Source organism: Grampus griseus (assembly GCF_964374135.1).
Source record: "Grampus griseus genome assembly, chromosome: 19".
In the NCBI taxonomy this organism is placed as follows: Eukaryota; Metazoa; Chordata; class Mammalia; order Artiodactyla; family Delphinidae; genus Grampus; species Grampus griseus.
This window is the reverse complement of record NC_139013.1, coordinates 38,904,342-38,925,763: the sequence shown is the minus strand read 5'-3', so window position 1 is coordinate 38,925,763 and position 21,422 is coordinate 38,904,342. Positions and strand designations below refer to the sequence as shown.

The 21,422-nt window shown below is 49.9% G+C and overlaps 1 protein-coding gene across 1 annotated transcript in view; it reads right to left on the bottom strand.

Moving 5' to 3' along the window:
- Positions 1-473: 473 nt before the first annotated feature.
- The window catches only part of CDH5 (cadherin 5), a 36,693-nt gene continuing 15,744 nt past the window's right edge, over positions 474-21,422 (bottom strand). The window contains exons 3-12 of the mRNA XM_082677018.1: positions 18,346-18,634; positions 17,262-17,378; positions 16,139-16,303; positions 15,116-15,303; positions 13,159-13,409; positions 9,606-9,748; positions 7,976-8,100; positions 7,510-7,618; positions 5,216-5,461; positions 474-2,550 (exon numbers count right to left, since the gene is read on the bottom strand). Coding sequence (XP_082533144.1) covers positions 2,036-2,550; positions 5,216-5,461; positions 7,510-7,618; positions 7,976-8,100; positions 9,606-9,748; positions 13,159-13,409; positions 15,116-15,303; positions 16,139-16,303; positions 17,262-17,378; positions 18,346-18,634 — 2,148 coding nt within the window. The 3' untranslated portion in view covers positions 474-2,035. The remainder of the gene's footprint in view (positions 2,551-5,215; positions 5,462-7,509; positions 7,619-7,975; positions 8,101-9,605; positions 9,749-13,158; positions 13,410-15,115; positions 15,304-16,138; positions 16,304-17,261; positions 17,379-18,345; positions 18,635-21,422) is intronic.

Genomic DNA, 21,422 nt, shown 5'->3' with positions numbered 1-21,422 from the left:
TTTTCGATCGTGAGGTTTTCCAGGCAGGACCCCAATGTTGGGGTCCACACACCCCACTAAATGCCAGCCGTTAAATCACTGTTGTCAACCAGCTAATTAGACTGATTTCCTCCCTCACTGCTGATGTGTATCACTCGTCTGGTTCATTTCTCAGTTGGAAAAGGTGTGGCAGCTCCAGCTTCCAGAGGCCCTGCCTGCTGTGTAGAGTCGGGGTGGGATTGGGGGCCACGTACAGAGGCTGAGGGAAGGCATGGGGCTCTGAGAGGAGACCGGGATGGACTAGGTGTCCCTCTGCTGCAATCACTTTCCTGCAGTGTGTTTCTGAAATCCTGACTGCAAATGTCGCCTTGCACCCTGGGTTCCTCTGATGGTGGTGGTGGTGTATGTGCTTGTGTTTCACATGAGCTCGCTCAGCTCTAGAAAGAGAAGTATTTCAAGATTTTTCTTTATTTAGTTATAAAAAAATACAGTATGTCCCATGCACCAGTGTAGCCAATATATATATAGTCATTATCACTAGAGCAATTACTACAATGATAGGAAATAGAAGGTTACAGGAATTTGTTTATCCAACTAAAAAACCTGAATTAAAATTGTTAACCTAAATAGCAACCTGCTTATTATGCATAAACCCTTATTCTATATGTTTGTGAGAGCTAGAAATGTATAAGTATTATTAGTAAAAAAAAAAAATATGAAAAACTCGTTATTGGTTAAAAATAAAAAGTCAGTGTTATCTACAGTCCCCTGAATTGAGGGGCCTTGCCCAGAGCAGGAAACTTGGTCCATGACAAATGGTGAGTCAGAGAGTTTGCCTCCTTCCCCGCACCCCCGTTGAGTGATGCCACTTCCCTAAGGTGTGTTTGCAGTGGAAAGTTCCGTACGTGGCTGAAAGTGGAAGAGGAACAGGTGACCACTGGGCCTGAGCAGGGGCCTTGCCTTCTGTAGGGATGGGGCCCTGCTGGGGTTCCCTGAGATGTGGCAACAACGAGGTGTAAAGGCAAATGGCACAGCTGTGTTGTGCAGTCATGTTTGGGTTTGGACTTTGGCCAGAGTTGATGTGGGTCACACCTTAAGTGCCTCTAAGTCGAGAGATCAAGAGTAGATGGAGAGAAAGAAAAAAGAAAGAGCATGAATGAGGGACCGGGCGAGGCAGGGAGAGGTCTTCTGCTCCGGGAACATCTGCCCTGCTTCCCAGGCAAAACTGGAGGGGTGTCGTGAGTGTCAAATTGGGGTCACAGCGACTCCTGGCCCTCTCTGGATAGAGTGGGTGTGGAGGTGGCCCTCACCCTATGATCTGTGGTCTCGTTTGGTCTGCACTGTCCCTCCAGGATGAATTCACAGTTGCTTTAAAGTTCAACGAGCCATTTCCCTGACCTTGGATGAATTTTCAGTACCCAGTACAGCATAGTTACAGGCATGGCAGGCCAGCGAGGTCACCTCAAGACCCAAGGTCAGGAGATGTCAAGAGGCCCTTCCTCCCTTTTGACAGGCCTGGAGAGAGGCTGCAGAATGCTGGGGGTCTTGGGAGGGTGTGAGGAAGCTAAAGCAGGGCAGGCCTGGGGGGCGGGCCCAGTCTCCTGGGGGACCGGGCTACAGAGAGTCTCGCCCCACAGTCATGCCATCCAGCCCCTTGCCTCCAGGTGACAGGCACCAGGACCCCCCCCACCAGCCGCCCCCCGCTAGGGGTTCAGGGACCTCAGGGGAAGACCTCCCCCTGGCAGTTGAGCATAATCTGCTTTGAGAAGACTGAGAAAGTCTTTGAGTTGAACCCGTAGTCGCAGGTGACAGGGTTATGTGGCTGTCTCAGCCCAGACAGAACACCAGCCTGGTGTTTTCCAGCGTTTTGGGAGTAGCCATCACTGAAGTACGTTCCTGGACATTTCAGGGACTTGGATTTTGCCATCCAAGGTGGTGAGGTCTCTGGGACCCATGAGGAAGGGCTGTTAGGCTGGGACGTGAGTGCTGTGATTGGAGGGCTCAGTGCCCGTGTCCGACTAGCCTGAGCTACCCAGGCCCAGAGGCCCACGGTCCCCTAATACACCAGCTCCTCCCGGGGGTCCGAGCCATACAGCTCGGCCAGCATCTTGAACCTGGGCCCCCAGTCATTGAGAAAGTCATAATCGATGTCCGAGTCAGATGAATCGGTGCCCAGGGAGCTGAGGGACTCGGCGATGGACTCGGCGCCCTCGTAGCCGTAGATGTGCAGCGTGTCGTAGGGTGGGCCGCCGCCGTCGTGGTCCGCCTCGTCCTTCTTCACCTCGATCATTGCGGCCATCTCCCCGGGCCCGTGCGCCCCGGGCGCGTGCCGCGGCGGCTTCTGCACCTGTGCGTAGAGGGACGGCCGCGTGTCCAGCGCCGGCCGCGGGGGCTTGGTCCCACCGTGGCGCACCGAGTTGAGCACCGACACGTCGTAGCTGGTGGTGTCCATCTCGCCGCCGCCCTCCTCGTCGTAGGTGACCAGCTGCTCGTGGATCTCCGGCACGCTCTTGCCGTGGGCGCGGGCCTGCTTCCGGAGCCGCCGCCGCAGGATGATGAGGAGGGTGATCACTGCGAACAAGCGAGCCAGAGCTGGTCAGCCATGGCCCAGCGGACCGGGGGACTCCCCCCCCACCCCCCCACCCCCACACACACCCCCGCCTTGAGGTTTACCTGCACCCTCCCCTCCTCCCTGGGAATCCCTGGGCCAGCCCAGCTCCCAGTGACAGCTGGGCCAACGCAGAAGTTTTGGTTTGGTCTAGATATCTGGTGGGTCCACCCTCACTCCCACTCCAGAGTCATCTCCACCCCACCCCCACCCAGGATCCATCCTTGCTGGTGTCCTGGCCACAGTAGGGCGGGGGGGGAGAGCAACAGAGCGGGCCTCCCTCAAGTTCATTCTCTCCTGCCACTCTCCTCCCCATCTACCCGCATCCTCAATTCCTCCCTCCTCTTAACCACTGTGGCAAATCCTTCTGTGTCTTGTCCAAAGGCCAGGAGGCCAGAGGTTGGGGCAGAGGTGGGGAAAGGGATGGAGTTGGAATTTGGAGTGCAAAGATTCTGAGCCGTGATGATGATGATGATGACGATGATGATGGTGATGATGATGGTGATCATGATGGTGATGATGATGATGGTGAAGATGATGATGGTGAAGAAGATGATGGTGATGATGATGATGATGGTGATGATGATGATGATGGTGATGATGGTGATGATGGTGATGATGATGATGATGGTGATGATGATGATGATGGTGATGATGATGATGATGATGATGATGACGGTGATGGTGATGATGATGATGGTGAAGAAGATGATGGTGATGATGATGGTGATGATGGTGATGGTGATGATGGTGATGATGGTGATGATGATGATGGTGATGATGATGATGATGGTGATGATGATGGTGATGACGATGATGATGATGACGGTGATGATGGTGAAGATGATGATGGTGAAGAAGATGATGGTGATGATGATGGTGATGATGGTGATCATGATGATGATGGTGATGATGATGATGGTGATGGTGATATGATGATGATGATGATGATGATGATGATGGTGATGGTGATGATGATGATGATGATGGTGATGGTGATGATGGTGATGATGATTATGATGATGATGGGTCATGGTGGTGCTGGTAGACATGGCACCCGTTGCAGTAGCAGCAGCTACTCTTGAGCACCTACTGTGTACATGCTGGCATGGTATTGGCACATTTTCATGTTCTTTTACTCAAAGTAGGTATTAATATCCCATTTTACATGAGCAAACCGAGCTCAGAGCAGCTGAGTGACATGCCCAGAGTCCCATGATCAGGCAGCGGTGTGATGTTGGCCCTGCTCAAAGCTCTGAGGTGTGTGACTGCATGACGGTTGCCAACCCCTAGGAGGGGTGGACCACGTGGGGCAGAGAGCTCCTAGAAGTAGGCTCAGAGCATTCCTAGACTCTGTCGTTCTAGCCTCGAGTGACTTAACAAACTGTTCCATACATAAGAAAAGCCAGGATGCCCTCTCTGAGCCTCTGTTTCCTTGCCTATAAAATGGAAGTGATGACTCCTCTGATCTGTTTATATTTGATAAGGTGGCTATGAGGTTAAGTGCAATTCTGTGTGTGGTGGTGATGCCAGTATATCATTATTACTAATTTTTATTGAGAGGAAAATCTGGGTCTGGACTCTTTGCCACAGAAGCCCCAGAAGTGGGGGCACTGCCAGGGGGCCTCTCAGGGAAGCCACTGGCAGAAAAGGCCTGGAGCAGATGATGTGGGTCCCTCACTGTGTCCCCCGGTCAGTCCTGTCATTGTAGTGCACAGAGTGACCTCTAACCACCCAAGGGCTTCCTCTGTAGGGCCAGCCCCTGCCCCAGGTGAAACGCAGAACTTACACCTCTGGGAGGAGCCCCACCATCAGCTGGTGGGCATCGTTGGAAAAACATGGGCTGTGAGTGCCGCCACCCAGTCTCCAGTGAGAAGAAGCTCCAGTGTCCCATGGTGGCAGCTTGTGTGACAGCTTGCCCTTGATTGGCTGCCTACCTTTCCAGTCTCACTCCCCCTCTTCCTTCTGGGGCTTCTTGGGAGTGCCTCTCAAATAAACCATGTGCACCCCAATCCTGGTCCCAGGGTCTCCTAACTGGGGAGCCCAAAGTAAGGCAAGGCCTAAAATGCTCCTAAAATTTCTGAGGCCCAAACAAGAGGAAAAGAGATGTCAAGCCTGGAGAAATCCTAAAAATAGAAAGAAATCCACTGGCGATAATCTAAACTAGAAATTTTAAACTTTCCGTTTCTCTCCAAAAGAAGAACTGGATCCTCTTCTTTCAAAGCAGGTGCGACTTGTGGGATCTTAGTTCCCTGACCAGGGATTGAACCCGGCCCCTTTGCAGTGAGAGCGAAGAGTCCTAACCATTGGACCGCCAGCGAATTCCCTCGGAAGAGGTTTTATATAAATAAATGCCTAGAACAGTGCCTGGCACACAATAAGTGCTCAAAATACGTCAGTTGAATGAGTGAATGTTATATATAAAGTATTTTAAACTGGGGAAGGAGACTTGAGTCCCCCCCTTCTTCCCCCCCCCCATCCCCACAGTTAGGCACCCAAGGAGGTGAAGCTTACACCTAGCACAGGCCTGCACTAGGGCCTGGAGGCAGGGCTGGGCCTGGATCCCTGGCCTCTTCCTTCTCCTGTGTAGCCCCCTCAATGTCCCCTCCCATCCTCCTGGGCACTGACCTGTGATGGTGAGGATGCAGAGGAAGATAGCTACCAGCGCCTGGATGCTGACGCCCACCTGGGCGGCCACCTCCTCACACAAGGTGAACTCGCCGCGTTCGTTGCACTTGCACACGGTCACATCCAGCATGCTGGTGCCTGTGAGGCTTGGCCTCCCGTTGTCCGAGATGAGCACGGGCAGGTGGTGGACCTTGGCGCGCTCTCGGTCAAAATACCCATACTTGACTGTGATGTTGGCCGTGTTATCTGGAAACACCAAGTCCTCGGAGTCAGGCTCTGCTGCCTGGAGTGCCCATCCTCTCATCCACACTGCCTGCCACCTCCAGGAAGCCCTTGGTAACTGCACCAGCCCACGTGCTGCCTGGGCTGTGTCTCTGCCCTTGGCACCCCCTGCCTCAGGTTTTAGCCATTTGAGCGCAGGTCTGTTCCTCCAGAGAGGGGATGTTTTGGGCAGCTGCTTCGACCTAGCCTCTAAGAAGGACTTGGCCAGAATGTAAAACCCTTGCTTTCTGTTTCTGTGGGCGAATGATATGCCTGACCCCTAACTCTACTTCAATAAAAGGTGACTGTCAGCGAATTAACGCATTGTTTCAAGCTTTGATGAGCAATCAGGGGGAAATAAAGTCTTAAAAAGTCTTTTAGCATCGGGCTAACTTCTAAGGCTGTTTTTGCTATCCCTGAAAATCCATTAGAAAGTAAAAACAATGCACAGTTCCCTGGGGCACTGAGGGAATGATTGCATATGTAATTGAGGATTCCCCGGTCAGGCTGGAATTGAGAATGTGCTTTGGCCCAAACATAGGCTCTCCCTCTCAGCTCCAATCAATCCTTGTACAGAATTCCCCAGGGAGATTTTTTAACATGCTGGTTTTTCAGAACCGCCCCCCTCCACTCCTCCTTCCTTTTCCCCCTCCCCTCTCCCGCCTTTCTGATTCAGTGGCTGGATAATCTGCCCTTTGTTGTCTCCTAGGAGATGATGATGGTTAGAGGGTCCAGGGACTCCCTGTTCCAGGGTTTACCTAGCCGTGCGGGGTTGGTACACTCAGAAAGCCAAAGGCAAAGGAGGCCATCTTTTAGATTTCAAATGGAAGCCAATTACATTTCATTATTAAGTAGCCATGTCTATTATAATTGAAAATAATAACAATATGGCCACTGACACTGTATGAGGAAAATTAGAGATTTCTCACTATACTCGTTTAATATTGTAGCAGGACATTCATGTTCTAAGTGAATCTGAGATCAACAAGCTAGTCTCCTGGTCACATATGGGGTGTCTTTGGGTTGCTGTTTAAGCTTTCTTCTCCACAGCAGCCCTCCTCTGAGGCAGGATTGAGGTGGGCACTGGGGATGGGGTGACACATATTTTTTCCATATTATTTACTACTAAAGACAGCGGAACGTTGAATGGTCTGTCATTGACTGTCCGCGCATCGTAGCCACCATCCCCATCCCATAGGAGGCTCCTTAAGGACAAGTCTGTGGCTGATCCCCTGGGTCTGCCTCTCGCTCTCAGGGACCCCACTCCCTGACCTTCCTCAGAGGTGGCAATGGCTGTTTCTATACAGGAATCCTCACCAACCACAGTGTTGCCAGTTAGGGATGGGCAGGGATTCCACCCCATTCTGAGTGAAGGATTGTTCTGTTTAGACCCAAGGGGGATTTTTTTGTGTTTTTCTCAGGAAGGTGCAGAAGCCATGGAAGCCTGTCTGCTTTTGGCTGGAATTCAGTCAACTCAGCACTGACACTCTCGGAAGCACATACTCATGAGAAACTCTGATTGGCCGCTACTGACATCACAGGGCTCTCTAGGCTGTGATTGGTGGACCAGATCCTGCCCGAGGACACCTGCTGGTAAGTAGTCATTGTAGCCAAATTAAAACACTGTATCCTTGGCATTTCGGGTTCCAAATGTCCAGTTTTGCCTCTTTGGAAGCAACCTCAAAGTTCTATGTCATAGAGCAATTTGCAGCTGTGCTGAGCGCAGGAAGGAGTCTTTGGCTAGTTTGTGAACCGAGCTGTCTACACCGCATATCTGTTCTGTGCTCCTCAGTAACCTGAGCATCTTATGGGGAAGGGCAGGCCATGTGGACTTAGCAGTGTGCCAGGGTGGCTCTGACCATTGCACAGACCAGTTAGGTATGTGGTGGGAATTGTACAAAACCTCCTGTAACTTGAAAGCCCCACTGAGGGCCTGCCCCCAGTTCACTGGCTTGGTCCTTGACCCTGGCTTTTCAAGACTCAACCCCGTCCCTGAGCCCCGCAAGAGCCAGCCTGACTGCCTTGAGGCGCACCGTGATTATCCGTGAGGGTGAAGTTGCTGTCCTCAGTGCTCAGGGAAAACTTGAACTTCACATCTCGTGGTGTTATATCCTTGTCTATTGCCGAGATTTGCACGACCAGCTAGAGGGTGGAAGATGGGGGCCAGTCATTAGCGGTGTTGGGTTGGCCGGGGTTTCAGTGATGGGGAGGGACTTTGGGTTTAGACCTGACCGTGGCTGCCTCTCACCTGTAACACTAACCTAAATGGTCTCCACAGAGCCACTCTTTCTACCACCACCTCCCCGCCAATCTACTCACTACACATTCTGTCTGAGCCTCAGTTTCACCCCCTGTGGGGATAATGTCACCTTTCCTCAAGGTTGTTGTACAAGTTACATTAAACTTAGTGAAATGCCGGCTGACCGTGCCTGGGAGGTGCTGCCCCTCGGCCTGCCCCAGGCGGACGCTGCCTTACCCTCCCACCTGAGTTAGACTCACCTTGCCCTGGGCAGCGTTCTCACACACTTTGGGCTCGTAGGGCTTGGCAAACTCTGGGGCATTGTCGTTCTCATCCAAAACTTCGATGTGGACCTGCACGATGGATTCTTTGCCCGTGGGGGTCCCTGCAGGGGAAAGGACTCATCACTACAGTGCGTTCAGCAGGTACCAGCCCTGGGATTAGAATGTGTATGGATGGGAGTCCTGGAGGGGTGCTCTTTTTGCAGGAAGAGGGGGTTATGGACATCTGGAAGGGAGGCCAGGGATGGCCTTCTGGTCGAAGGGAGTGGAAGAGGAAGGGGGTAAAGCTTCAAGCACAAGGATATTTGCTAAAGAATTAGTTGTAAGAATTGAAAAGGTGAACAACAGAAGTGTATTTTTAAAGGTTTTAATTAAATCAATTAAGTAATTATTAAATCAATTCAGCAATTTAAGCAATCAAACTAATTTAAATAAATTAATTATGAAATAATTGAAAAGGTAAACCATCTAAGTGAGATTGCATTAATAAATTACGTCAGTTTAAAAGAATGGACTATGTGGCTGTTTGCAATGCCCGGGTAAATTACATTTTAAAAATTACAGTCTTTTTAAAAAAGATATTTTAGTACCATGAGAAAATGAGTCTGGAATAAGGTTAAGTAAAAATGCAGGATATGATATTTATACAAGTATTATGATCTCACTTGTATAAAAATACATATCGTAAAAAGACCAGAGGGAATACGCTACGGTGCTGACAGTAATTATCTGTGTGCGGTGGGAATATGAGGGTATAATTTTCTTCTCCTTTTTTGCATTTTCCGTATTTTAAAATGGGCAGCAAACTATTACTATAAGATTTAAAAATTGTATGAATGAGATTAGATGGGGAAGAAAGGGGCAAAGACTGATCTGGACAGTACGCAGGAGTCCATTGAAGCTGACCTGGCTGCCAGGTGGGGCACGTGCTGCCAGCAGGAAGCAGGGGCCCTTCAGGGTAGCACCGGTGGGGCCCTGGCCAAGTCACCCCCTTTCTGGGCCCTTGTGGCCTCTGTGTGAGGTGGGAATATTGATCCTTCTCCCAGAGGACAGTTGTGATTTTCTCATAGAGGCTAAGGGTAAGTTCTGGAGAATCTCACAGTCTTGGAGTTGGAAACTGCTTCAGATTTTGAATTCAGCCCACTGACTGGCCCATAAACACCCTCCAAAGCAGCCTTTTCCAAACGACCACTATAATAAGAATCACACGGCGCTCGTTCAGTGCACACTCCTTGGCCCCATTTCTGACGCACTGGACCAAAACCTCCAGGGAGGCATCTGAGAAGCTCTGTGGTTTAGAGGTGCCTCAGGTGATTCTCATCACAGGGACATCTGGCAGCCTGTTTTGGAACAGTGCTTCTTAAACTGTAGTGTGCATGAGATTCTGATGCAGTCTGGGGTTGGGGCCTGATGTTTTGCTCGTCTAACAAAGTCTCAGATGATGTGGATGCAGCTGGTCCATCCACACTTGGGGATGGAGGTGCTATAGCATCCCAACCAAGTGGTGCATCAGCAGGTGCTTATAGGACCTCTGGAGACCCTAAATGATAGATTTTGACGATTTGAAAAGGAGAGGAGCCCAGGTCCCCTGGCAAATGGGGCCACTCACCACTAGAATCCAGCTCTTTGGCCTCCACTGTCAGGTTACACCAGGGGTAGACTTCTCTGTCCAGCTCCTTCTCATTGTAAATATTCCCCTGCTTGGTTATTCCGAAGAACTGGCCCTTGTCACTTGTCCTGCGGATGGAGTATCTGCCCACGGGAGAGAGTTTCAAGGTTTTCCGTTGTTCTTTGCTGAGTCCAAACTCCCCAGCAGGACAGATGAGACCCTTCAGGATCTGTCCCTTGCATCCATCCCCCATCTTCCTCTCACTGCTCATTGCACTTGACCACCCAGAGGGAGTCAGAGTAGTGAGATAATCCCTTTGAGGTTGGCAGTGTTGCCATCACTGGGCTGAGGGTGGTACCTGAGACTCCATCAACAGCACTTTCACAGTTGAGGCAGGTGGCACTGTAATCAGCTGTACCACAGCTTGGATCGGATTTTGTGATTAATGAAAAGATAGTTGGGCAAGAGCCAGGAAGAAGTAAAAAAAGGGGCTGGAAGAGGTACGAAGTGATTGAAAGGAAATTAAATTTGTGAAGTAAAAATTGGAAAAGTTCTTAAGGAAAAAGGCATGAAGAGAAGAAAAGAGAGATGAAAATATATAACGTTCTAAATATATATTTTTCTAATACTGAGGAAAATTCCAGAACAAAGAGAAGAGAAGAAATAACAAAAGATATAATAGAAGAAAACTTCCTGATCTGAAGCAAGGCCCAAGTTTATAGAAGAGTCATGATATCAGGTGTAATTTTAAAAAGAGATCAATATTTAGCTATATCCTGATGACACTTTTGAATTTCAGAGCTATATAAAGAAACCAAAAAGAGTCCAGACAGAAAAGATACGTCCTTATAAAGAAAGAGAAATCAGACTCACCCCAGACACTCTCACAAAGTTAAATGCTAGGACACATTGATAATATTTTTGATTTGTAAATATGCAAGGATTCAGGAAGTATATCATCCACAAGATGGGTCCTGAAAAAAGTTTTTTTGAAAACTCACTTCATCTAACAAGTGTCTCAAAATAAAGTAAAAAAAAAATCTGGTTTGGGAGGAATTAAAATTAAACTATTGATATCTTTATCATATATAGGAAGGCAATGGTGTGTGTGTGTGTGTGTGTGTGTGTGTGTGTGTGTGTGTGTGTGTGTGTGTGTGTGTGTGTGTGTGTGTGTGTGTGTGAGAGAGAGACAGAGACAGAGAGAGAGAGAGAGAGACAGAGATTTTTAACTAGAAAATATTGGTCCAGGAAAACATTTAAAATTTTACAGATAGAAGTAAATCTCACTGGTAGAAATAAAAATGCATGTACTCCATCCAAATATCTACGAGAAAATAACATGAAAAAATAGACTCTACAACAAAGATGGAGGAAGAGAAAAAAGTAATTAAGTTTGAGAAATAGCAAATGTAAAACAAAATAAAAGAAGTAAGATCAAACATATCATTTACAATGAAAAATGTAAATAGGTTAAACACAAAGCATCTCAGTTTAGATTAAAAAGCAAAGCCATGAGGACACGGGGGGGAAGGGGAAGCTGGGATGAAGAGAGAGTAGCATGGACATATATACACTACCAAATGTAAAATGGATAGCTAGTGGGAAGCTGCTGCATAGCACAGGGAGATCAGCTCGATGCTTTGTGACCACCTAGAGGCGTGGGATAGGCGGGGTGAGAGGGAGGCTCAAGAGGGAGGGGATATGGGGATATATGTATACGTATAGCTGATTCACTTTGTTGTACAGCAGAAACTAACACAACATCGTAAAGCAATTATACTCCAGTAAAGATGGAAAAAAAAAAAAGCAAAGCCAATTACATTCCAGTTTCAAGAGACAACTTACTGCCCATGACCTAGAAAAAATTAAAAGTAAAGGTCGGAAAATTTATTTCAGGCAAATATGAGTAACATGAAAACAGGACAAACTTTACATCAGGCAACATGGAATTGACAAAATGTTTAAGCTGAACAAACTGGGTAATGTCATAAGGATGAAAGTGACAAGTCATAATGAAGGTAAAATAGTTATAAACCTTTGTTAACTGAATAGAAAAATTAAAATACATAAAGCAAAAGCTTAGATATTCCAGAAAAAAATGGACAGAAAGACACACAAAGACAATTGCATTACATCACAGAACAAGTTAAAGCAAAGCCAAAAATGCCCGACTTTATTTAAGAGACTTTATTTAAGTCTCTTAAATAAACCATTGGATCAATGGAGAAGTAAAAATTATCATTATAGACCATTTAGAATAGAATGGCCATGAGGACAGCTGTCCTAAAACTTCTGAGATGTGATCAAAATGGAGGCACACATTTGTCTTTAACAGGAAGACCTGATAACAGAGAAACATTAACTCTCCCCAAATTGATATATAAACACAATTCTCATTAGAATTCTGATGCTTTTTTATTTTTTTTTTATTTTTTATTTTTATTTTTATTTTTTTTATTTATTTTTTTTTTGCGGTACACAGGCCTCTCACTGTTGTGGCCTCTCTCGTTGCGGAGCAGAGGCTCCGGACACGCAGGCTCAGCGGCCATGGCTCACGGGCCCAGCCGCTCCGCGGCATGTGGGATCTTCCCGGACCGGGGCACGAACCTGCGTCCCCTGCATCGGCAGGCGGACTCTCAACCACTGCGCCACCAGGGAAGCCCCTGATGCTTTTTTAAAAATGGAAGAATTTTATGGTTCACATGGAAGAATGAATGTTTGAGAATGCATTAAAGCTATATAAAGTGGAAAAACACTTGAGGGAGGGACTTGCCGTATACATACCAAGTTTTAGTATCAAGCTGCTACAGTAAAACAGAATGGCTTTGCCACAGAACATAGGATTCAGAAGTAGATTCAGGGATATACAGGAGCTTGGAACTACATGTTTTGTCACAGAGGGTAGAGGAGAGGAGTCTAGTTCAGATAGAAGAACAAGTAGTGATGAAATGGGTATAGTGTGATCCAAAAAATTTTTAAAACAATCAAATCCCCCAAACAAACAAAGGACAAATCCACCATAAATCTATGTAGATGTTTGTGTGGTCACGAAGAAAGGCATGATAGGACCACAGCACACCATGAACGTGAGTTGTCTGGAAATCAGGGTTATGATGTTTTCTTTATAGATCCTTGTGTTGTTTGATTGTGTGAAATAAACACTGTTTCCTTTTGTGGTTTTGGGAAGACAAATGTAATAAATCGTGTTTCGCGAAGGGGTTTCACGGGTGTCAAGTTGGCTGCTCTCTTGACTGTCGCATCTCCCCAGACGGGACCTGTGGGAGCCCGTACCTTCCCTTCAAGGTAGAGCAGACAACGGGAAGCTCTGATGGCCAGGACCACGCTGGCCTGGGCAGAGCAAGATTCCACCTGGCCACATGGGTTAGTGGAAGAGCTTGGGCTTCTTGTCGTGCCTCTGTGCATGTCCCATGTACCTTCCGGGAGAAGCCAGTTTCCCCCTCTGAGTCCTGGGCTCAGTCCAGCAGGCCTAAGAGGCTCAGTGCCTGGGTGGTGTCGTGATCACCACCATCGTCACGCCTTCCACCCGCCTTACCTGATGCTCCGCTTAGCGGCATCGGGGTCCACGGCCAGCACTGAGCCAATCAAAGGTTTCTTCTGGTTCTCCCGCAGTTGGAAGTGGTAAAAGGGCTGCTGGAAGGTGGGGGGCTCGTCCACATCTGTGACGTTGATGATGACACGGGCGATGTTCTTGGTGGAGGTGCTGCTCAGGTAGCGGAGGTCGATGGTGGGGTCCGTGGCCTCGATGGTGAAGCTGTATTGCCGGATGCGTTCATAGTCCAGGGGCTGCGAAGGGAAAACTATGGTGAGCACTTGCTCTGAGCCAAGCACGGGGTTGTGATTTTCACAGCAACCCTGCGAGATCATACTGAGATGACCCCTTTTTACAGATGAGGGGCCTGTGGCCTGGCTGTCTTCAGCTCTCTCCCGTGTATCCTGACCGTGGCTCAGTTCCAGGTATTGAGGACAACCAGTGGGTCAGCCACAGTCTTGCTGTCAAGGGGACCACAGACTAGTGGTTCTATCCCCAGCTCCTTAAAGACATTGCTTTTCTTTGTGCCTTTGCTCAAGTCTCTTCTCCTGCCCTTGCCCGCTTGGCACACTCCTATTCACCCCTCAGGAAGCCAATCTGAAGGTAATCAGATGCCCTCTCAGAACCCATTCCTGCCCCTCCCAACACAGGTAATTGCTCCCTGCCTGGGTACCCTTTATGTCTGTGTGTCTGTCCTCCCTACTGGCTGAGAGCTTTGGTACCGTGGAGGCCGTCTGACTCCCCTGGGTATACCTAGTCCCCAGCACAGGGCTGGACCAGAGAAGGACTCAGGAGAGGTCTGCTGGAGGAATGGCCTGGCTCAGGCAGAGGGGTTCTGGAGTGTCCCCTTTGAGGCAGGTCATCACTGGCCTTGGCCTCCCAGTCCTCTGCATGGCCATTCTGAAGCAGTTTGTGCCCCTGTCAGACCTTCCCTCCTCTTCTAGATTCAGCCAGTCCAACTGCTTTCTCAGCAGCAGCCACGGCCAGTGGCCACCCCCTCCCCACGGCATTCACTATTTCCTTACATGCTGATGGCTTTCACTGCAAGCACTTGTACTCTTCCAGGGCTTTCCTGGCCCGAGCCCAGGGCAGATCAGAAAGTGCCAGGGAGGGGACTTCCCTGCTGGTCCAGTGGTTACGAATCCGCCTTCCAATGCAGGGGACGCAGGTTCGATCCCCGGTCAGGGAACTAAGCTCCCACATGCCACGGGGCAACTAAGCCCACGTGCCACAACTACTGACCTCCCGCTCTTCAACTAGAGAGACTGTGTGCCGCAAACTACAGAGCCCACGCACTTAGGAACCCTCGCGCCACAGCTACAGAGCCCACGCGCCCTGGAGCCTGCACGCCACAACTAGAGAAGAGAAAACCCACACACCACAACTAGAGAGAAGCCCGCGGGCCACAATGAAGAGTCTGCATGCTGCAACTAAGACCTGATGTGGCCAAAAATAAATTAAATAAATAAATAAATCTTTAAAAAAAAAAAGAGGAAGGAAGTGCTGGGGAGTGGGCCCCCAGGAGCCCTCAATCAGCCCACAGCGGCTGCGACTCTGAGGCATGTTCCACACTGTCCCCCAGATGTCCCCAGCGGGACTGCACCCCACTCGCCCATGGTGTTCACCTGCTCATTGAGGAGCCTGTATTAGCTTTCCTCCTTTTCACATCTCACTGCTCCGGGGGCTTCCTGAGATCACTCCCCAAGTAAACTATTTACACCCAAATCCTTGCCTCAAGGTCTGCTTCCGGGGTAGCCCAGCCTAAGGCACTGACCCTTCTGTCCTGGCTCCCCTTCCCAGCGCCAGGGTCAGAGTGTCCACGAGCACACAGCCAGCTCCAAACCGACCCAGAACGTGCACCTTTGGTGGCCTCTGATCCGGGAGCAACCCCTGGCTGAGTCCTGAGGAAGCCAGGAGCCCCCAACCCCGCATCTGATGTCACTGCCACGGGTCTGCGAACCTTCATGGGCTTGATGATGCCCTCGTTGCGGCTGGGGTCAGGCTCGATGGTGAAGGTGTCCCTGTACTCGCCCTGCACGATGCTGTACTTTGTCTTCCGGTTCTGGGGCTCGTCTGGGTCCTCCACAAACAGAGAGCCCAGGGGGCTGCCCACACGGATGTCTTCGGGCACAGAAAATATGTACCTGGCTGATGCAAAGAGGCGCCCCAAAGGGCACTGGGTTAATGAGATAGATGAGGCGATCGTCCCCATACTAGCCCAATACATTTTGTTACAGGAAACGGGCACAATAAAATAGTAGTAGTAGTATTAATTCCTCTGGAACTTTGTGTCCCAAGGCAGAGAGGTTGTGCTCTGTCCTTCCATCCACCTGACAGGTAGTTATTAAGCATCTGCTGTGTGTCAGGCACCTTGCTGGGGGACCTGTTCATTGACAACTGAGAGAATCTCTGCCTTCAGGGGGCTTGTGCCATACACACGGAGGCCACTTCAGGAAAACCCGCCTGTCCTTGGGGTGGCTGAGCCTCTGCGTGAGCCGTCAGCATTGGAGTCGCAAGTGAAGAGTCAGCTGACTTCCTCCCCAGCCCACCCAGGGCGTGTCAGAAGGGGAGAATCAGTCTGTGGATGGGTCAGAGCCCAGCCCTGGCTCTGGCTCTGGCGCTTTGCCGAACCCCTGTTCCCCAGCTCATGGGGATTTTCTAGCTGGGGTCTGGGTTTTCCTGAGCTCATGGGATCTGGGTGAAAGTGGTCCTGTCTGGTAGTGGGACTCTGGGCACACGGTGGCACACAGCAGGGAGTGTGACTCCCTGCTGGCCTGTGAGGGCTCCGTGGCAGGGGTAGTTGAACAGCCTTGGGAACGTGTTCATAGATGGGGAACACCGGAAAGACGCCCCTGACGTAGGCCCGCCCTGGGTTGGAGAGAGAGGTAGACAGTTGCCAGGATCCTCTCTGAGAGCTCCCGGGTCACCGAGCCTGGAGTATCCCAACCCTTGCCCTGCCTGGGGCCCTAGGGGAGGGGCTCACACTGTGTGAAGATGGGGAAGTTGTCGTTGACATCCTGCAGAGAGATCAGCACGGTGGCCGTGCCCGATTCCCCCCGGAGGCCCTGGGCATCTCGTGCTTCCACCACGATCTCATACTTGGCCTGCTTCTCTCGGTCCAGGTTTTTGTTCGCTGTGACAATTAGTCCTGCAAAAAGTGTCACATCAGGAGCCGTGTTACTTGGGGAGCTTTTAAAAAATAGTGATGCCTGGCCGCTACCCATAGGGCACCTGGCTTCAGAGCTCCCCAGGTGATTTCACTGTGCAGCCAGGACTGAGGGCCAGGGGTGAACCACCTTCCACCTCCATGCCCTGCACTGCTAGGCCAAACGCTTTGGTCCAGTATTGGTCCCAGCCACCTGGAGCACTGGGTTGAGCAAGAACCTGAGGCCACATCTAGGCTCAGAGTGGGAAGAGTGCTGTGCTGGGTTAGCGATGGCTGCCTTGGGGCCGCGTAGGTTGTGCTGTGTGTTTGCTGTCACTCTGAAAGATGGCTTGCCTCAGGCATGACCACCTGGACTGTGCTGTGTGTTTGTGTTGTGCTGTGTGTTTGCCGTCACTCTGAAAGATGGCTTGCCTCAGGCATGACCACCTGCTCCCAAGACTCAGTCCTTACAGTTTTTTGGGTCACGTGGAGTGGATAATGACGATGGGCCACGTGCTCATTAGACATTACCTAATTCAGACTTCACACCTACCGTACAAGGTGAATATAAGCTTCCCCAGTTTTGAGATTAGGGCCCTAGCTCTCACAGAAGTCAGTTGACTTGCCCAAGGTCTTTAGAAGCAGTGAGGAGCAGAAATGGGTTCTGAAACCAGATCCATTTGATTCCATAGCTGGAGCTGCTAACCGGCATTCTCTTCCACCTCTCGTGTCAGTGCTTGGGTCCTGACTCTGTCCCCTGGACTTGAGTTCACGTCTCGGGCACCTGTCTGCCTCCTTCTGCCCTCACCAGCCACCTTGTCTTGACGTAGGGTACCGACTGCCTCCAAAGGGTGGTGTAGGTCAGTGGTCAGTGACACCTGGCAGACTGGGCTTCCCTCGGTGCCTGCACCTCCACCCCCTCCAAGCCAGTGCCGCCCCTCGGGGGGTTAGTCACACAGACCGGAACCACGGATGCTGAAATGTTCTTCTCCCTTCAGGAGTTGGTACACGACAGAGGCGTGGTCTGCCACAGTGGGGTCATCTGCATCCATTGCTGTCAGCTGGATGACCGAGGTCCCTGTGGGGAGAGAACCCAGGGTTGCTGCTTTGCGATGGCTAGCCCCTCACCCCATTCCCGGATGAGGGCCGATGGGGCTCAGGCTGTTCCCTGAACCCCCCTCCCCCGGGTCCTGAGGGAGAAAAGGCTGCTTTGTTTTCTGAGGAGCCTGCCTGGGGGCAAAGTGCTGGCAGTGGTGGAGGCCCCGCTCCCTCAAACATGAAGGGCAAAGAGAACAGGTGGTTTTCATTTATGGGGGAAATGAGGGAAGAGGGGAGTGGCTGAGGTCATGGGGAGAAGCAGTAAGGGCTGCTTCTTCCTTCTGGAAGCATGAGAACAAGAGAATAGGAAGGGCCCCCAAAGGGCTGGGTTCACATCTCTTTCCCCTTGAGCTCCAGGCTCCCCATACTTGACAGGAAGGTCTGGTCCCGAGACCTGGCGAGAGAGCCTGGACTAAGGGCTGGGGAAGGGAGCCCTTTTCTGGCACCCCCTGGAGGCTGGGGGTAGAATTGAGGAAGGAATAGTCTCCTCTGGAGGCCTGGGGTCCAGGCTGCTGACACACCTTGGGATGAGGTGTGTCCCTCTCCCGCCCCCCTCCACTCCTGTATGGACCCCAAAGGTGACTCCTTGTCTTGGTGGAAGAGTTGGCCTCCTTCATGTGCAAAGGCTGCGCTCTTGGCATGCCAGCCCTGAGAGTCAGAGCAGTGGGTGGCGTTGGCTCCAAAGAGTAACAAGACGCGCGCGCGCGTGCGTGTGCGTGTGTGTGTGTGTGTGTGTGACGGTCAGGACTCCGTCTGGGGCCAGGTCAGAGCTTAGTCTTTAGGGACCAGAGTTCCTTTCGAGTCATATAAAGTGGCAACATGGGCATCCCCATAGCGGCCCGGAACTCACTGAATCCTGCCCCAGGCAGTGAAGCTGCCAATGGGAGAGGGGCCTCCATGCCAGGGATGAGCGAGGGGAGAGGGAGACAGACAGACCGGGTGCGTACCTATCCCTGACATCTCGGGCACGGAGGCATTGAACACCCGGTGCGTGAACACAGGCCAGTTGTCATTGATATCGTGAACTTTGATGGTGAAGCTGGAAGGAGACTCCAGGTTCTTCTCAGTGTTCTTGTCCACCACGAGGGCGATGAGGTGGTACTCAGAGATCTTCTCCCTGTCCAGCCTCTCAAAGGCATACACGTCCCCTGTGCTCTCATCAACCTGGAAGACCTTGCCGGCAGACTCTCCTTTGAGCTGGTACTTGGTGTTCTTGCGGTTCACGCTTGATTTAATCTAGGAAAGGAGAGGCGCCGTGAACTGGAAATAGCAGTGGTGGCTGTGTGCATGTGAGTGTGTGCCCGTGTGAGTGTGCCGGGGCATGGCATTATTAAAAAAAATCAATTATATAAACTTACAATTAAATGAATCATATTAAAAACAGAGGTAGGGGCTTCCCTGGTGGCGCAGTGGTTGAGAGTCCGCCTGCCGATGCAGGGGACGTGGGTTCGTGCCCCGGTCCGGGAAGATCCCACATGCCGCGGAGCGGCTGGGCCCGTGAGCCATGGCCGCTGAGCCTGCGCGTCCGGAGCCTGTGCTCCGCAACGGGAGAGGCCACAACAAGTGAGAGGCCCGCGTACCGCAAAAACAAACAAACAAAGGTAACGTACTATAAATCTATTGCTTCCTAATACTGTAATTTTACTACATTTTACTATGTTCTCTTGAGTTTTTTAAAAAACTTTATTTTTTACATCTTTATTGGAGTACAATTGCTTTACAGTGATGTGTTAGTTTCTGCTTTATATCGAACTGAATCAGCTATACATATACATATATCCCCATATCTCCTCCCTCTTGTGTCTCCCTCCCACCCTCCGTATCCCACCCCTGTTCTTGAGTTTTTATGTTGATCGTATTGAATGATGGAAATATTGGATAATGCTGTGTTAATGCAATCTGTTCCCAACTCTGCCTTCAGTGGCATCGAGTTGGTAGCTTGCAACAGACATGGTGAAAATGTTTATACCAAGGAAATTGGCAAATGCTACAAACAGGATCTTTTCCCCTCAAAAGCCAGTTGTCAACTATTTATCAGCACATCACTGGTCTCAGTCATTTAGTTTTGGAATGGTGCATAAAATGTTCTCTTTTTGGAGATTTACAACATATAGTTCTGCAGGAAAGAACTCTACTGAGCTTTGTTTAACTCAGAATTTCCTATACTTGTTAGACCACTGAATCCTTTTCCTTTGTTACACATACTATTAGTGTTCTTAGGAATAAGACTTGGAAAATAATGTGTGTAAAGCAATTTCTACAGGCTCTCAATAAATGCTAGTTGTTATTCACACTAGATGCCTACATTAAAGGATATTAGAAGTTTAGAATTGCTGAACATTTCATTTATGGAATCTTGGAAACAGAGGCTATTAGGAACATAAGCTAATCATATTTCATACATGTCTAATGGTCCTCCCATAGGTGGTTAGGATGTTCAAAAAATAGAGTTCAATAAAGTAAAAGAAAAAAATCAGATGCCTACAAGGTGCCAGCCTGGGAGCATAAAGGTAGTCCAGACCCCATTCTTTCTCTCAGGGCCTGGTTTGAAGCAGCAGAGGCTGAGATTATGAGGAACGGCAGCATTTAAGGGTCAGTTGGAACAAGAGCCTTGAGTGAAGGTGTTGCATCAGAAAGGCTGGAGGAGAACCCGAGAGAGAGTGGGGTCTCAGGACAGAAGAGGGAGCATCAAGATGGGTGTGGTCAGATCCCACGAGGTCTGGAAAGCATCCCTAGGCTTAGTAGCGGTGCAGTCATCGGAGCCCTTGGTGAGAGCAGCGTTAGGGGTGGTGGATCGAGAAGCCGGATGACAGGGATGATTTATTATTATTATTATTATTATTATTATTTTGCGGTACGCGGGCCTCTCACTGTTGTGGCCTCTTCCGTTGCGGAGCACAGGCTCTGGACGCGCAGGCTCTGCGGCCATGGCTCACGGGCCCAGCCGCTCCGCGGCATGTGGGATCTTGCCGGACCGGGGCACGAACCCGCATCCCCTGCATCGGCAGGCGGACTCTCAACCACTGCGCCACCAGGGAAGCTCCCGGGTAACAGGGCTTTAGAGAAGAGTCTGGGAGGTGAGGAAGTGGGGACAGGGAGTGAGGCTCCTCCCCCTTGGTGGGCGGGGCGGGAGAGAGGTGAGGCTGTAGCTGGAGGTAGTGAAGAAGCGTCCTGGAGCAGGGCTGCGGGTGTGCAGGGGCAGATGGTTCGTGGGGAGGTCCCGAAGCCCAGTGGCCGGGACATACGATGAACAGATGGGCAGGAGGCAAGAAGTGATGCGCCAGCGCCGGAACCTGTGACTTGGGCGGGAGGACAGTGGGGGTCAAGAAGGAGGGACAGTCTGGGGCCCTGTATGAGTTACTCAGGGTTAGGGTAGGATGGTCATTCCAAACCTGGTTCTGGTGGGTGCATTAGGATTCGTGTGGGCAGGGGTAGCAAGGGGGCGTGGGTCAGCTTTGATCTGTTACTGGAATTCTGTCTGAGATTGCATTTGACTCACACCTAAACATCTTTGATAATTTCTCAGTATTATCAAATAAATAGTGTTAAGAAGACTTCATTTGGATATGAGTTTCTGTTTTCCTTCCCTCCAACTTTTCTCAAATAGACTTTATATTTTAGAACTGTTCCAGATTTATAGAAAAATTGAGGTGATAGTACAGAGAGTTCCCATACATCCTGTGCCCAATTTCCCTGTTATTAACATCTTACATTAGTATGGTACATTTGTTGTAATTAATGCACCAATATTGATATATTATTATTAACTAAAGTTCATATTTTGTGCAAATTTCCGTAGTTTTTACCTAATGTCCTTTTTCTGTTTGAGGATCCCACCCAGGATACCACATTACCTCTAGTTGTCATGTTCCTTTAAGTTACTCTTGGCTGGGACAGTTTCTCAGATTCTCCATGGTTCTTTTTTTTTTTTAATTGAAATATACTTTATTTACAATGTTGTGTTAGTTTCAAGTGTACAGCAAAGTGATTCAGTTATATATATATATATATACAAATATACATA